Source organism: Octodon degus, unplaced genomic scaffold (assembly GCF_000260255.1).
Source record: "Octodon degus isolate 3935 unplaced genomic scaffold, OctDeg1.0 scaffold00158, whole genome shotgun sequence".
Lineage (NCBI taxonomy): Eukaryota > Metazoa > Chordata > Mammalia > Rodentia > Octodontidae > Octodon > Octodon degus.
The window spans coordinates 4284786-4299928 of NW_004524734.1; the positions used below are offsets into that span (position 1 = coordinate 4284786).

At 50.0% G+C, this 15143-nt stretch overlaps 1 protein-coding gene across 17 annotated transcripts in view; it reads right to left on the reverse strand.

Moving 5' to 3' along the window:
* Nucleotides 1–15143, reverse strand: part of Apbb2 (amyloid beta precursor protein binding family B member 2) — a 359894-nt gene that overhangs the window by 65557 nt on the left and 279194 nt on the right. For all 17 annotated transcript variants that reach the window (XM_023702774.1, XM_023702786.1, XM_012517247.2 and 14 more), the window contains 2 exons: nucleotides 6845–6991; nucleotides 3882–4009 (listed from right to left, as the gene is read on the reverse strand). In XM_023702774.1, coding sequence (XP_023558542.1) covers nucleotides 3882–4009; nucleotides 6845–6991 — 275 coding nt within the window. The remainder of the gene's footprint in view (nucleotides 1–3881; nucleotides 4010–6844; nucleotides 6992–15143) is intronic.

Genomic DNA, 15143 nt, shown 5'->3' on the forward strand with positions numbered 1-15143 from the left:
TTAAAGTTGATTATCTCTAGTATGTTGTTACAGTAACAAAAAGCAGGCTAGTGCAGGAAGGCTTCCGGTCAAGCCTGGATGGAGCTCCCTTTGAGGGTTCCACGCATACTGCAGAGAGGAAAAGCCCAGCGGGAAGGGGCCTGCCATGCTTCATTTAAGCCAGTAGCCCAGGTGAACCCAGAATCTTTTGCTTTGTTTGTTTTCTGTCAAGGAAATCCATGAATATCTCACCTGACATATGTTGCACTGATGTAAAAGCTGTGTGAGAATATCTGCTAATCGGGTCTGAAATCCTCTGACAATCCCCTGCACCCATTTTCCTTCCTAATGGGAAGCAGAAGGGCTTAGTGTACAGCACCACCTGGACGACGCTCCTTAAAAGAACAGTGATTATCTCAATTTTGGCTAAACCTGGCCCTATTTCCATGTATTGATATGTACAGAGCTGGCTGGGACTTTTCCGTTCATTTGGCTTTAAGCAATGCAGATTAGTCCAGCTGAGGTGCTGATGTGTATTTTTGAAGCAAGGTGACAGGGCAGTGTTAGCCTGTCCCCACAGCTCCCAAAACATATGTGTGAGCCTGGCAGGATGGAGAACCATGCTCCATGCTGTCAGCTGGGATCGAGCCCCAGATAAGAGGCTATAACTTCCCAGGGCATTAAAATATTATACATCAGAGCCGAAGCACTGTCCTCACAACATTGCATACCACCTTGAACTGTGTTATGCAGACTACCCTCCTGCATATCCTTCTCTCTGTATATTGAGAGGTGACCTCAGAGCACCTGCTTAGTCCAGCTCATGGCACTCAGGAATTTCCGGTCACTCTCTCAGTCACTCATCCCCGAGCCACTCCCCTCGGGAGACAGGAGGATGGTGGTGACAGTCCAGTCTCCTGTCCTGGCCACCAAGTGCTAAACACCAGCTATACGGCTCAGAACCCTGAGGATGGCAGTGCAAACAGAAGCAGTCAGTCTGGGCTGCGCTGGCAAATGGAAGGTCCATCTCCAGGACCCGAAGGCAAGGATGTGCCGTGCGGCTGAGAGAGGAGGAGCCCTGCTCTGCCAGGCAGGCAATCAAGCAGTCAAGACAGACAGGGCTCGTGAGGAGAGGACAGGGACAACCAGAGGGAAGCCCCCTGGAGAACCAGAGAACCAGCCAGAGGCTTCTCCAGCTCAGCCTGGGCCATGTGGGGCACATAGAGGGCACCCGCCACGTCTCCTCCTCACCCGCTGTACACTCACCACATCAGGAATTTCCTCAGAGTAAACCTGAACCACTTGAAATGCTTTATAAAATGCTAAACCTGAGCCCTCTCTGAGATTCTGACATGACATGGCTCAGTGAAGGAAGTATGCTGCCTACAGAGGAGCTTTCCTGTCCCCAGCGCCACTATGCACACTTTTCTTATTCATTTAAAGCACATCAAAAAATCCCCTAAGAGATTCCATTTTCTCAGCAAGGGAACTTACAAAAGAGAATGCGAAATGGGCTCATTTTCCCTAGCAAAATGAAACACTTTTATGTTTTATTCATGCAACGTGAAAGCTTCTTTCCTTTGCTGCATTACAAATTGAATTTGCTCTTGTAAATTACTGTATTAAAAAAAAGAATCAAAAGCAAAGGAAGATTTTTTTTTTTTCAAACAGGAAATGAAAAGGTCCTTTTTAGGGCATAAAAACTAAGGGAACCGACGGGGAGAAGCAGACCCTTCCCTGGCAAATGTCCTCCGCATACACAGCTTGGAAGTGGTCCTGTTTGAGGGCCCTGTAGCCGGAGACTTGCTGAGGGTGCACAGCCTGCGGGGGCAGCCCGAGTGTACTTCTAAATTATGCTGCTTTGTCAACACTGTAGAATGGCAAGCGGTCTATGTGTCTGAAAGTGCAGCCACGGCAACGTTGCTAATTTGCTCTGACATCCCTGGGGTGGGCATGAGGAGCTCGTCCTGCTTTGTAGGGCAAGCTGGTCTCATTCTTGCCTGCACCAGCCTCTCATCCTCTGTGTCATATCAGAAACTGTCCTTGGGGCCTCCCTGGGGTCTGATGCTTCTGCCCTTGGTGTTTTGGAAAGGCAGCCGTGGAGCCAGCTGCACCTGTTAGGCATATTCTGCTTTAAAAACTCAGAGCAAACATTGGCTGAGCATTTCCCGCCTCTCCACCACTGTGGTGATTACTATACACACACACACCTGCAACACATACGTGTGTCCTGGTCCCTGGTTGTCCTTTCTCAGATGAGAGAAAATCAGGGCTAGGGAACCTGAATAATTTTTGCAACTGGGAATTTAAATACTCTTCCAAACACATAGCATTTGGACTCATTTTAAGGCACTGGAGTGGGCTGAAAATCCTCATCAGTTAACTCTACAAACAACCAAGGTTTAAAAATACACCAGCAAGTGTGGGGTGGAGTTCAGCATTTGAGCCTTCACCTAGTATGTTCAAACCCCAGCATCCACAAATGAAAATAAAAAAGCCTCTCACTTAACCACATCAGACTGTACAACACTTGGCTCCTGCCTTAACAAACTTGGGGGTGAGGGACCTGGGCAGGACCAGCACATCTTGTGTCCAGCGCCTTCCCCCAAGACTAAATGTCTTCCCTGGTTGCCCAATGTCATCAGAAAGTTTCCTTGTAAAGGTGTCTGTGTGCCGTCAGGGCACCAGGTCCAGGGCAGGGCTGTGCCCAGCAAGTGACAACAGATGCATTTGCAGGACCCGCCCACATGTTCAAGGCACCCGGCACTTAGCACTCATCACTCTGGTACCAAGCAGCTCACCACGCGCTCTGTTCCCAGTAAGGTGCATCTAGTCAGCAGTCAGAGGACATTTCATGCTTTTGTACATCGATATTTTGCCAGTCTTTCTAGTTTAGAATGTGGAACTGAACCTGACAATCAGAAAATCAAATACTTCCACACCCAGCATTCATGGAGAAAGGCAGGAGCCCCTCCCCCTTTGGAGAGGACCATGCAGCCTGATAAACCTAGACTGCATAGGAACGGATCTGTGATCCTCGGGGAGCTACCTGTCACCTGGGACAGCCCCAGCTTTTGCAATGCTCTGGTCCATTTCCAACAACACAAGACCTGCATATCCCCTAGCTTGGCCCTGAACACTAGGAGCTCCTCCCAGACTCAGGAGTTGCCGAAGACTAACCATGATTTAAGGGTTAACCACACTAGCCTCCAATAACTGTTGTTTAAATTATTGGCTACAATATGTCCTTGAAAATCGGGATGTCCTTGTTTCCAGGCCATCTTGGAGAACAAAAAGTTGATAACACATTTACCCATCAATAACACATTTAGTAGAACTTCACAAAAATACACACGGAATGCCATTTTGATATGACCAAGCATTTTAAGTGTTAATAAGTTTAGCCAAGCAAATCTCAGAAAGTCCACATACTCATGATTTTGTGATTCAAGGCTGTCTGACCTCATCTTTTCAAGTAAACTTTCCATGAACAAAGTGCCTCTAGGCTGGCATCATAGGTGGCTGGGGCTCAATGGATTGAAATAGAGTTGGTTATGAGAAGACCGCAGAAAGAGCAACATAAAGGGGTTCAGGCAGCCAGGAGAGCTGGGGACACAGGAGAATGAAGGCAGGTGCGCACCACCTCCCAAAGCTCTTGAGAATGGTGCTTTAGATTCCTGTCCAAGACCAAACAGCAGAACTCATAGAGCTAACAAAGGTGTGAGCTGCGGGGACCAAGGGGGATGTCCTTCACAGGGCTTCTGTGGGGTTTGGGGAAACAGAGCTGTGCTCCAACTGGTTACACTTCCAAGCAGCTTGCTGCTGGGTCTCACCTTCACTGAGGTGTTGTAAGACCATGCTGTGGCATGAAGCTGAAGCAGGGGCAAAGGTCAGGGACTCACCTGCCATTGTCGCGGCCCACGCCCCACACGCGGATGCTCACGATGGGCTGGGAGTGCAGCACGGTGCGGTCCATGGGGTCTACCAGGCTGAGCACGTCGTTCTCCAGGGTCAGGTACATGTCTTTGCCCTGGGATGCACAAGAAGCATGCTGTTTGCTCATACAGGTTCCACACCCCAGCCACGTGTGTGGCCACCTTGGGGTACTGTCAGCACCCCAAAGTGGTCACTCATGGGTCTACAATGTGTGTTCCCAGTAGGGAGACACCCTTTCTGGACTAAAATCGTCACCCATCTTTTCCACCCCTCATGTCCCCAGCCCTCTTGTTCTCTGAGTCCTCTGAAATGTGTCTCCAGCTGCTTTCTAGGTGGCTTGCCTGCCTGCCCGCCTGCTTGCCTGCCTGCCCACCTGCCCGTCTGCCTGCCCACCCTCAATCCCTCCTTTCCTTCCCAAGATCCCACTGTGTAGTTCAGGCTGGCCTTGAGTTCACTTTTGTAACCCAGGCTAGCCTCGAACTCATGGTGATCCTCCTGCCTCAGCTTCCCAAGTGCTGGGATTATAGGTGTGTACCATCATGCCCAGCCTGGCTCTTACTTTAGTTATTTACATATCTGAATTTCTTTTTTTTTTTTTTTTTTTTTGGCAGAACCGGGGATTGAATTTAGGCCCTTGCGCTTACCAGGCAAGCGCTTATTCTACTGAGCCATCACCCCGGCCCCTACATATCTGAATTTCTAAGAAGAAAGGTGAATGTGGAGGCTTGGAGGATCTATTCTGCACGCCTTGCCCAGCAGAACCCGAGAACCATTCTCTCCCACCATCCTCAGGACCCTCTCAGGCACCCCCTTGGTCTTGCAGCCCCAGAGCCATGCCCTTGTTCCCCTACCCTCACGTCTTGCTGTGCCCGGTAGTGCCGCTGGCAGCCAGCCAACAGGGCTCTGGGCATTTCTCCGTGCTACTGGGCCACATTTACATGCTTGTGTATTATACGCAGGGATGCTGGATGCTTGAGGTGCCCTGGTTCAGGCACTCTCTACCTAATCCAGGAAGAATTTGCTTTGTTATCAAACACTCAGGGAAGCTGAGGCTGAGTGGTTAAGTGACCAGCCCGAGGTCTGACTCAAGCTGTGCTGGGTGCTGCTATGTCACTGAGAAGGGGCAGCGCCTTGGTGTCTCAGCCTTTGTGCTGCAATTCTGGGCTGGAAGCTGTGGAGTCACGTGTCCCCGCAGGTGTGGGCCCTCCCTCTGAGGACAGAAGGACGAGACTATTTCACTTCATTCCTTTCCTGAGTAGCCCTTAGGCAGCACAGAGAGGTTTCTTGGTGGGCCACCGAATCCCAAATAGAGACAGATCAACCAATTCCTGTCTGGGCAAGTTCCTTCATTTATTCTTTCTTTGAGACAGGGTCTCACTATGCATGTAGTCCAGGTGGTTGGCTTCAAATTCACTGCGATCCCCCTGTCTCAGCCTCCTGAGTACTAGGATTACAGCCATGTGCCACCAAGTCCATAGGAAAGCCCTTGACAATGATGTTTTAGACTCCTATTGAAGGGTCTCAGAATGAATTCAGCTGTGATGCTCAGGGTGGAAGAGAATGGTATTTCAGTGCTTTTGCCAGACAGTATTTAAGCTGCAGCAGTGGTTACAGCTGAGACGCAGCAAGATCTAAAACTGCTTCCCAAAAGGCTAAGTGAATCATGGATGAAGCCACTGGCAGGCATCAAGGCTACTCCAGACAGACGTGGCTGAGGTGGCCCCACAGAGCCTGCAGCCACAGTGCTCGACCTCAGACCCCAGCACCTCCAGGGCCAGGCACCCACACGGAGCCCAGATCACGGCCGCCTCCTCCCAGACTTAATAAAGGGGAGACCAGAGGTGGGTCACTTAGGCGTGGGTATTTGGGAGGAGAGTTGGGGTCTCGTGGTCAAAGGATGTTACAGTCAAACACCAAAAGAGTACAATGTTTTTCTTGGGTAGAAGAAAATCTTTTCTCCTTTCTCCCCACACTGGGGACCTATAAGTCTGACTAGCAAAGCAGTTCAGCTCTGCAGGACGGGCTGGGAAGCCACCTCCAACTGCTGCAGCCCAGTCCTGAAGCAGACATCCGCTCCCACTGCCCTGCTAAGGGGGAGACACGGACAGAGCGGGCTGTCTGCGGCAACGGGCACTATGCTAGGCACCCGAAGTCCTGGGTCTCAAGCATGGTAGGAACGTGGCTTTCCTGCTGGATGTGATTTTTACACTTCCTGTTCTGAAATTATTTCAGCTAACCTTTCAAAATGGAATCATTTTGTGGACAGTGAAAGGCGATACATGGCATCAATTCCGCAACTCACATGTAACGCTGATTTTTGGACTATAAATAAAGAAGGCTGCTACGAAAGGAGTTGGGGCCTCGATGTTTGTTTACTAGTGTGCATGGAAGCCACAGCTTCCTTTGAGGAACACACTTGGGACTCTGGCAGGCTGAGGCTCATGCTGACCTGGCGAGTCAGTGAGAACCTGTCTCAACACAAAAATACAAATACAAAAAAAAACAGGGCTGGGGATGCGGCTCAGTATGAAGGCCCTGGGCTCACCCCCAGTACTGCCAGAGACAAAAACAAACTACAAAAACAATGTACTTTGAGAGCAATGAGTCTTTCCAAGAACACTGTCCTAAAGAGCCCAGCACAACAATGTTGCACACAAAATTCAGAGGCCTCTAGGATCCTAAAACTTAGCCACAGACCTTGAGCACCAGAGGATCTTGGGGGCTCTGAGAAATGCTTGCACAGGACCCCTCAGTCCTCACATGGACGAGGCAGCGTGGACAGCAGTCACCCTGGTGCACCATGGGGACCTGTCTGCCTGTACGGGGAAACAGCCTCCCCACCACCCGGAGACCAGCATTACTATGCCCCAAGAGGCTCCGGGTGGGGAACCGGGGCCGGCAGTCATGAATTACAGGCACAGCTACTTACCTCGCCCCAAATGCCCACTGTGTCTCGGATGTCATTTTTGCAGTACGAAAGCTGCCTGATGCAATTGTTGACAGCCACACTGCTTTTACCAGGAGCGAGGTCCTCCTCCGCCATCTCCACCCAGCCCAGAGACCGCACGGCAAAGCACTGGAAGACAAGGCAGAAGGCGGAAGTGAGCCCACAGCAGTCACTCGGAAACCCCGGGGCTCTACAGGGTGTGGCCAACACACCCTCAAGGGTCTCACCGGGTTTGATCCACTAACGTGGCTAACAAATCCTCTATTGTTGGAAAGTGAAATTGGGAGTACTTTTTGCTATAAAAAGTGTCAGGATGATGTCCTTGCTTACTTTGTGCTGTGTATCTAGATTTTTTCCCTCTTAGAATACTAGGTGCACTATTATTATAGGACTCGGGGGCACAAAAACCTTTCAGGCTCCCAGGGTCTATGTTAGGGTGGGTTCTTTTTTCCCCAGTAGTAAGAAATGCAACTCCATGAGACCTGCTAAGCAGCTAGGAAAAGAAAACAGGATAGAGAATGAATGAAGTCCAGGCAGGGCAGTCGTTCATAAGAGTAACAAAGCACAAGGTTTAACACGCAGAAAGAGAAGAAATGGCGAGAAAGCACCACACAGGCCCAAGGTAAACCAGCACATGGTAGAAGACCACGTCCTGAAGCACCTCTGGGTGTACCAAGCCCTGATGCTGCAGGAGCCCACTTGCTCTCCATCTTTAAGGGGTATTTTCTCTGAGGTGAGGCCCCGAGCTTCCTTTTTCAAGTTCTGCTATCCACTGCCTCTCTTTAATTCTTTTTCTTTTTTTTAGGTTAAGAGTAGGATATTTATTGGGGGAAGGAAAGCGTCTATCTGAGAGAAGGACAAACGGGGGACCCAAGCAGGTTGCTCCGGGATCCTTCCTTTCAGTCAAAAAGCATTATATGCTTACTGGAACAAATCAAATATCCAAAGACTATGCCTTTTTTTCTTCTTCTTTATGTACTGGGCAGCAAACCCACAACCTTGTGTTTATCAGGCAGGCGCTGTGCGCTGAGCTGTATTGCTGGCCCCTGCAAAGACATGCAAGGCAAAATCCCTGGTCCACGTGAGAGCCGGGGGGGACTAGGCTGCCACGCCTGCCATGGTCACAGGGCTGGCCCGATGGGATGGCCTTTTATCTCTCCCAGGGCCCTTCTAAGCAGCACATCGGTTGCAGAGATCACTTTCCTGGGATAGCAGGGGCAGGTGTGCAGCCCTACCTTCCTTGGGAGCTGAAGGATGGCTCCCCAAGCACTGTGTATAACATTTCCAAAGCAAACGTGGAAAAATAAAAAAAGAAGAAATGGGGTCAGCTGTCCTCATGTGACTAATCTGAATCCACTGTTACTCTCCACTCCAGCCACATAGTCGGTCTGGGCACCTCCTTCCCAAACTGCCAATCATTCCTTGTCAGGGGAACCTTACTGAAGTGCCAGAGACAGCAGCAGCAGCCCAGGAAGCAGTTTACACGCTGAACCTCAAGTCCCACAGGGAAGACTGGGTAATGCCTCAGTGCGGGGATCCCAGCCACTGCAGCATCCTCAGCTCCGGGCTACACTGTGTCTCCAGGCAGCTACAGCAGCTGGCCTGGCACATACCCCAGCACGCCTCACAGTTCTACTAAAGTCCTGAGGAGCCCCCGTGGCCTGTGGGCTCCTGGCTCCCAACACAGGCCCCGCCCACTCACTCGGCCCTACTCTGACCTTGCTGTTGCCCTCCCCTCTCCAAAAGAAGCTGACCTCTCCTGACTCTGAGGACATTCATTTACATTACCACTTTAATACTACTTTAATAGCACAAAAAAGGCAAACATAGTCACATCAAAGAAAAGCAGGCCCTCTTCCTACGCTCACCCCCCCTCAGCTCAATGACAGCAAGTCGGCATAGTCATTTCAGAGATGAAGAAGTTGAGTGAAGGGCAAAGCTAGTGTGCAGGGCTCTGGGCTTCCCTGACCATTGGGTCATGTGCTTCTGAGACCCCCCTAGAGGGACAGTGGGTCACCTCAGGTGAGGCCTGCAAAGAAGGTTCAGCAGCAGTCTACAACACAGCATCTATAGCTCAAGAGCATCTATAGCTCAAGAGAGGGGACAGCCTGAATTCCAGTCTTAGCTCTGTTTTACAGATATTGTGACCTTGAGGAAGTCACTTAATGTAAGTTCTCAGGTTTTTCATTTATAAAAGTGGGACTAGCAACACTGACAACACTGACAACAACACTGGATGGTTATGGGGAGACAGTGATACAAGGTGGGGTAAGAACTTGACGTACATACAGAAAAGCTGTGAGCACTTACTGAACGGGCAGATATGTACGGTGCCCACACATCCTAGCTGGCATCAGCAAAAGGGGAGAACAACAGGGGTGGAGTACGTGCGACAGGGCGACCACAAGCCTCGGTTTTCCCCCATGACAGATAGATTTAGTTCATGCATGTTATTCGGACACAGGAGCAGCCCTTTGCTTGGCACAATTGTTCTGTGATGGCAAATAAATTAGATGTGTATCTTAGGTCAAAACTGATAGGTTTTTTTCAAGATCCCAGTGCAGCAGAGAAATGGGCAGAAGGAAAAAGGGAAAGGGGTTTTATTATCTTTGAATCTGGGGAAGATGAGGAATTCTCTGGAGTTGGACAAAGGGAGGCTGAGGCTTTTATGGCCTTTGCCAGGGGTGGAGTTTGGAGGGGATGTTTAGATATACCTGGGGAGCTGATTGGGGGGTCTTCTCTGAGGTGGCAGGAAGGGTGAAAGGAAACTGCACCCTGGGCGGAGTTGGAGAAGGGGGGAGGTGGTCTTGGGGAAGATGGGCTTTTGTTTTAAGGGCGTCAGCCATATTAGATGACCACCATATTGATTCAGCAATTCATATTAGAGCCAGAACCTATCAAAAATCACAGTGAATTCAGCCTCGGGGTTCTGGGGTATGCTGACATGGGAAAGGGTTTGGTATGGGCAGACACTGCTCTCAGCCCACATCCTAGGGACCCTGCTGGGCGCCCTAGGACAGGATCACTGTGGGAGGGTCACATCACAGACTCTTAAAACCGGAAGCCAGGACCACACTTGCCCCCATCTCCAACCTGTGATCATTCACAAGAACCATCAGCGACATCAAAGGGAAAAGATGCGCTCAGCTCGGCAGCGCACATACTAAAAAAAGAAAAGAGGAAAAGAACAGGGCTGTCTTTTGCCCTAGAGTTCTGGAACACATGGATTTCAACCTAAACAAGCTCAGAAAATCTGAAGAGTATCTTTCTGGGCTAAGAACTATGAATCATCCAACCATCCATAACACTCAGGGCACTGCCTTGTCACAATGATCAAAAGGAAACATGCTCAAACCATATTCGCATGATAATGAATTCATTAGAGCCACCTTTCTTGCACAATTCTGCAGATATTATTTACTTAACTTACTTTTTGAGCGGAAAAGTATCACTACCACTTCTGTGGCCAAAGAAGAAGGAAGCAAAGGGAATTCTGAGCTCCACCAGGGAACCAGTAGGGTTTCTTCCCAAGAACAGAACAGCCAAGAGCAACCGGTCCTGTTTGGTGCTGCCCCCGAGTGGCCAGGAAGGGTTATAACCACCACCGCCTGCTCTCCCTTCAGGAGTACCTTAGAAGAGCTGGATCTGGGACACACACTCAGTTTAGGATATGGGAAGAGCTGAAAATAACTGATCAGATAAACTGCTTTTTTTTTTTTTTTTTTTTACCTTTTTTGGGCTAGGGAGATGGCTCAGTGGAATAAGCACTTCCTTGGCAAGTACAAGGGCCTGAATTCAATCCCTGGTTCGGCCAAAATAAATAAATAAAAATGAAACCTTTTTCACAAGTTTTGAAAATAAATAATTTAACAGATGGCCTGTGATTGCCCATTCTTCAGTAGGCACAAGTGTGCTGGTGCTTCTGTTATTTGATTCGCTACTAGTATTTAAGGGATGTCAAGGCTGAATGAGAAGAGACAAAGGTTTCGGCTTGGCTTCCTTTCCACCCCATACCTCTGCTGAAATCAACTTATTACATCTCAGCTAGAGTACTCATCCCATTTCCAACTTTTATTCCCGAGTCCTACATATTCCTGAAAGAATCTCTTCCTAAAATTTGTGTTGTGGGGCAGAACACAGCACAAAACCTTGGTTTTCATGGCCAGGGTCCTAGGTTCAAATTTCTCCATTCTGATCATGGGGTGCTCAGCCTCCACGACTCTCAAGTTTCCATTCACAGGAAAAGTAATGACGTGCGGAGTTCACAGAGCTGCCGGGAGATTCCGCAGGAGTGAGGACAGGAACGTGGCGGACGCATTCAGGCACTCGGCTGACGTCCACCTCCTTTCCGGCTCCAGAAGACTCTACCACGTCTTGCTTTGTTTTGTCCAGACTCCCCCTTCTCCTCTCCCCAGATTAACTTCTAGGCCTGCCTCTTCTTTCCCTCGAGCATTAATAGAGACAAGCAGGGTGAGCACAGCTGGCAGAAAGCTGAGGACTTACTCCTGGACGAAGTGGGCAAGGCTGGGACAGGAGCTGCAGCTGGAAGGGGACAGCGCAGGCTTTGCCCTGGCCAGACGAGCTGCCCCAAGGTACAGAGCCAAGGACAACTACAGCCAGGGTGCGCGGAGCGGCACGCACGATTCCTCTGGCACAGTGCTTTGTCACTGCTGACAGAAAGGGGCACGAAGGCAAATGGTGTCAGAATGGATGGCGGCACTCAGTTATGAAAAGCTAAAATTTGGTTTAATGCTACAAATGCAATCTTAATTGCCATCATTTATAGGAATAAGCATGCAATCCTAATTGTTGAGCAGAGCAAAAGCATCTGTGTACTGGCATCCAGGAACATTAACAGAGCACCTGTCAGATCCCAGAGGCCAGTAGAACTGAGGCACACACAGTCTGCAGCCGAAAGGCGTGTGATGGGTTATTAGCATCCCGAGCCAGGACCTAGAGTCTGGCACCATGAAATAAGGGGACAGGGGCAAGAGTCTGTGTGGGGAGCTTAGGAAGGAGTCTTTTTATTCACAGAGGGAGTTATGGGCAGCTTCCTCAAGGGCAGCATACTGAACTAGGCCTTGCAACATGGGTGCAGTCATCCATTCACAAACATTTAGGACTTACATGTACTGAGTACTAGAAATGCACCAATGAACCGAACGGGCCACTCTGGGGCTGGTGAGATAGCTCAGGGGTCTAAAACACCTGCTTAGGCAAGCTTAGGCAGGTACAGGGGACCGAGGTTCGATACCAGGCACCACATGCTGCGCCAGCCCTGCCCTCAGGGTGGGCTGAGCTGGCCAAAAAGAACCAAAACAAAACGAACAGGCCACTCTGCTCTGAGCAGTATCTCAAAAATCTAGACCGGCATATTCATCTGGCTGCCATGCCAAAGGCTCCACAGTCCCACGCCCCAAGACCCCACTAACTGGGATCAAGTCTCAGGCCAGCAACATGTAAGCCCTGTCATCTGAGTTCTGGTGAGCGTCTGTTTCCCAGCTGTTCCAGTGAGAACAACAACAGGGACCTCCAGAAGTACTGGCAAGATGAAATGCAACAGCTTCTATTAAGTGATGTGCATAAGACCTGGCCCAAGGACAGTGGCCAAGAAAAGGCAGCAGGTATTTTCTCTTCTAGTGTGTGAACTGAAACTGCCACTGGAAGCCAGTTGTGCCAATCTGATTTGGTTTGCCACTCGCTTCACGTGGGGAAGGGAGGAGAGGAACAGGGCCTGTCCTCAGTGGCAGGGCTACTTCCATATCTCCTGTGTTGACTTTCAGGGCTTTAAATAAGGATCTGTAGCCGAGTGCTCACAGAGTTCCAAGAAATTCTAATCACAACTGTGTGCGCATATTAGGGAAAGAGGGCCCAATGCCTTCAGCAGTTTGCGAAAGGCCATGAGAATATGAAGCTCTTAAAAAGATTTCCAGAAGATTGGATCAAGATGTCACTAATGAAGGCATCAAATAAGGGGCATGCATCGGGCTTACTGGCCAAGGTCAGAGTTCTATTTTGATTAACAGATGGAGGAAATGGTTAAAGGCTCTGCCTATGAAATGACCAGGAATTTGGGGGATAAACAGAAAAATGGGCATGGGAAAGTCATGAGGGAGAATGAGGTACATGTAATATCCGGGGAGGTCAGATCTTCAGCTGCAATTGGGTGTAAATGATGCGTACGGGAAGGGGAGCCCAGGATCCAGATTTGTGTGTGTGTGTGTGTGTGTGTGTGTGTGGCCAGCTCAGCCCACCAGGGGGTGGGGCTCGCTGGCATGTGGTGCTGGGGGATTGAACCGCAGTCTCTGTGCTTTGCTTAGCTTGTTCTAGGTAGGTGCTTTAGACCACTGAGCCATCTCACCAGCCCCCAGGATCCAGATTTTAACGCAAATGTTTGCTGTGAATAAAGCCCACCTGATATTACCTCAGTGCCTCCTACAAAGAGATGACCCTCATCACTTGGGGAATTAAGGGAGAAGGGCGGAGGCCCTTCATTTGGGGAAATGCTGGGCAGGGAATGTAAAAAGCTCGGGAGTGGAGAAGAGGGATTCAACAGGAGCCGTGTTCAAGCCCCAGGCAACTGGCCGACCTTCTGGGGGGACCCAGGGAAACGCTCAGGGCAGGCACCTGGGAGTCAAGCCTGTCTTGGATGATCCTAGGAACACAGCGACCCTGGCTGCTGCCTGGTTATGTGGGGCTGCGTCATGGAAACTTCCACGTCTGGGAGGTTGTAGCGGCAGCCAGGTGGAAACAGCCATGAATCCTTGTGATGCGTCTCTATGAGGAAGAACACTGGCACACGTGATTGATCTCACGCAGGACCAGAATAACGCCCATGGAGGGTGCAGTGTGCATCTGATCTCTCCTGTTCTGAGATGTTGCTCTCAGAGTTAAGAGCAGGCCTCTCCCCCATTTCCACAGCTACTGCGAGCGTTAGGGGCAACAGCTATGGGATCTGATTTTGGCCTGGAGTTACAGTTGTTTGACCATCTAGGGATTCACTGAGACACAAAGCAGCAGGTAAGCAAAGGCCTTGACTTCAAATGACTTTCATAATCCCTTCTAAAAATGTGTGGCTTCTCCAAAGGTCCAAGTCTCCAGGTTGAATGCTGCCTCCCTCATAGGAAAGCCATAGCGAGTCGGAGTCCATGGTCACCACTTGCAGGCATGTAGACTACTGTCATCAAGCACATGGTTTTAAACAAAAGCAGGCCATGCTACTGCTTTTCTCTGAAATACAGACATGCTTTCCAGCTCTGGGATATGGTAATTCTACATGGCCAGGTGTCTGGGGATTCCCTGAAGTGGCGTCTGACCCAGTTCTCCACTGAGAAGGAAACAAGGAATTAGCCTGGTGAATTATTCAACACAGCAATGACCTGGGTGGCCAGGGAGGACCTGAATGTGTTTTTGTCCTGTCCCAGCACACATCAGCTGTGCCTGCTGCTTCCACAGACCACATGCAACATGGCAGGCATTTGGGCAGAAATAAGACACGCGGCCCTGTTGGGCCCAGGATACGCCAGTGCCTTTTGCTTCAACTTAGCTCTTATTTTTCAGAGTACAGCAGCTCCACTGTAAACTCCATTGCACCTCCTATCTCACAGGCCCTCCCACGAGGGGCCTTCGTACGGAAAGCTGATGCCATGAGCACCTCAACGTGCCCGGCCCTGCGGGGTCCTCCACAGCACCCACCCTTGCCTCAGCTCGCTCACCACTGCCTGGCCCACCCTGGGACAGGGATACCCGGCCCGTCACCTCTGCCTGCCAATCACTTACAAGCCTGGACCATGAAGACTCTTACTAATCCTTGGAGTGAGTTGAATTATCACTGTGTCACAAATAAGCAGTAGAAATTTAAAAATAAAACCAGATCGTCAACTTACTAGATCACAGAGGACCATGCAGATAGGTATCGCTCTGACCTGACCGTAGGGTTGGCTCACGGGAAGATCTGCTCGCTGGGACACTCCACTCCAGTTTTTAGTCACCTGCCCACTGCAAGCTGAACAACGAAGCTGCAAGCAGAGAAGCCCAAGCCAACATCTCCATGGCCAGGTTCTCGGAGATGCCTGGCTCCTGCTGGAGATAGGCTCCTGTGCTGTGATTAGTAGACATAGTTTACTGTGTTAACTATGTTAACATTAACTACACTGTTAATTGCATCAGTCACTTCCTGCCCAGCAACCAGGTGGCTGGCAGGATGAGGCCTATTTCTGTCAAAGGAAAATAAGAACAGAGGTGGGTTTAACTGAGAGACATGGCCCAATGCTTCCAGGGT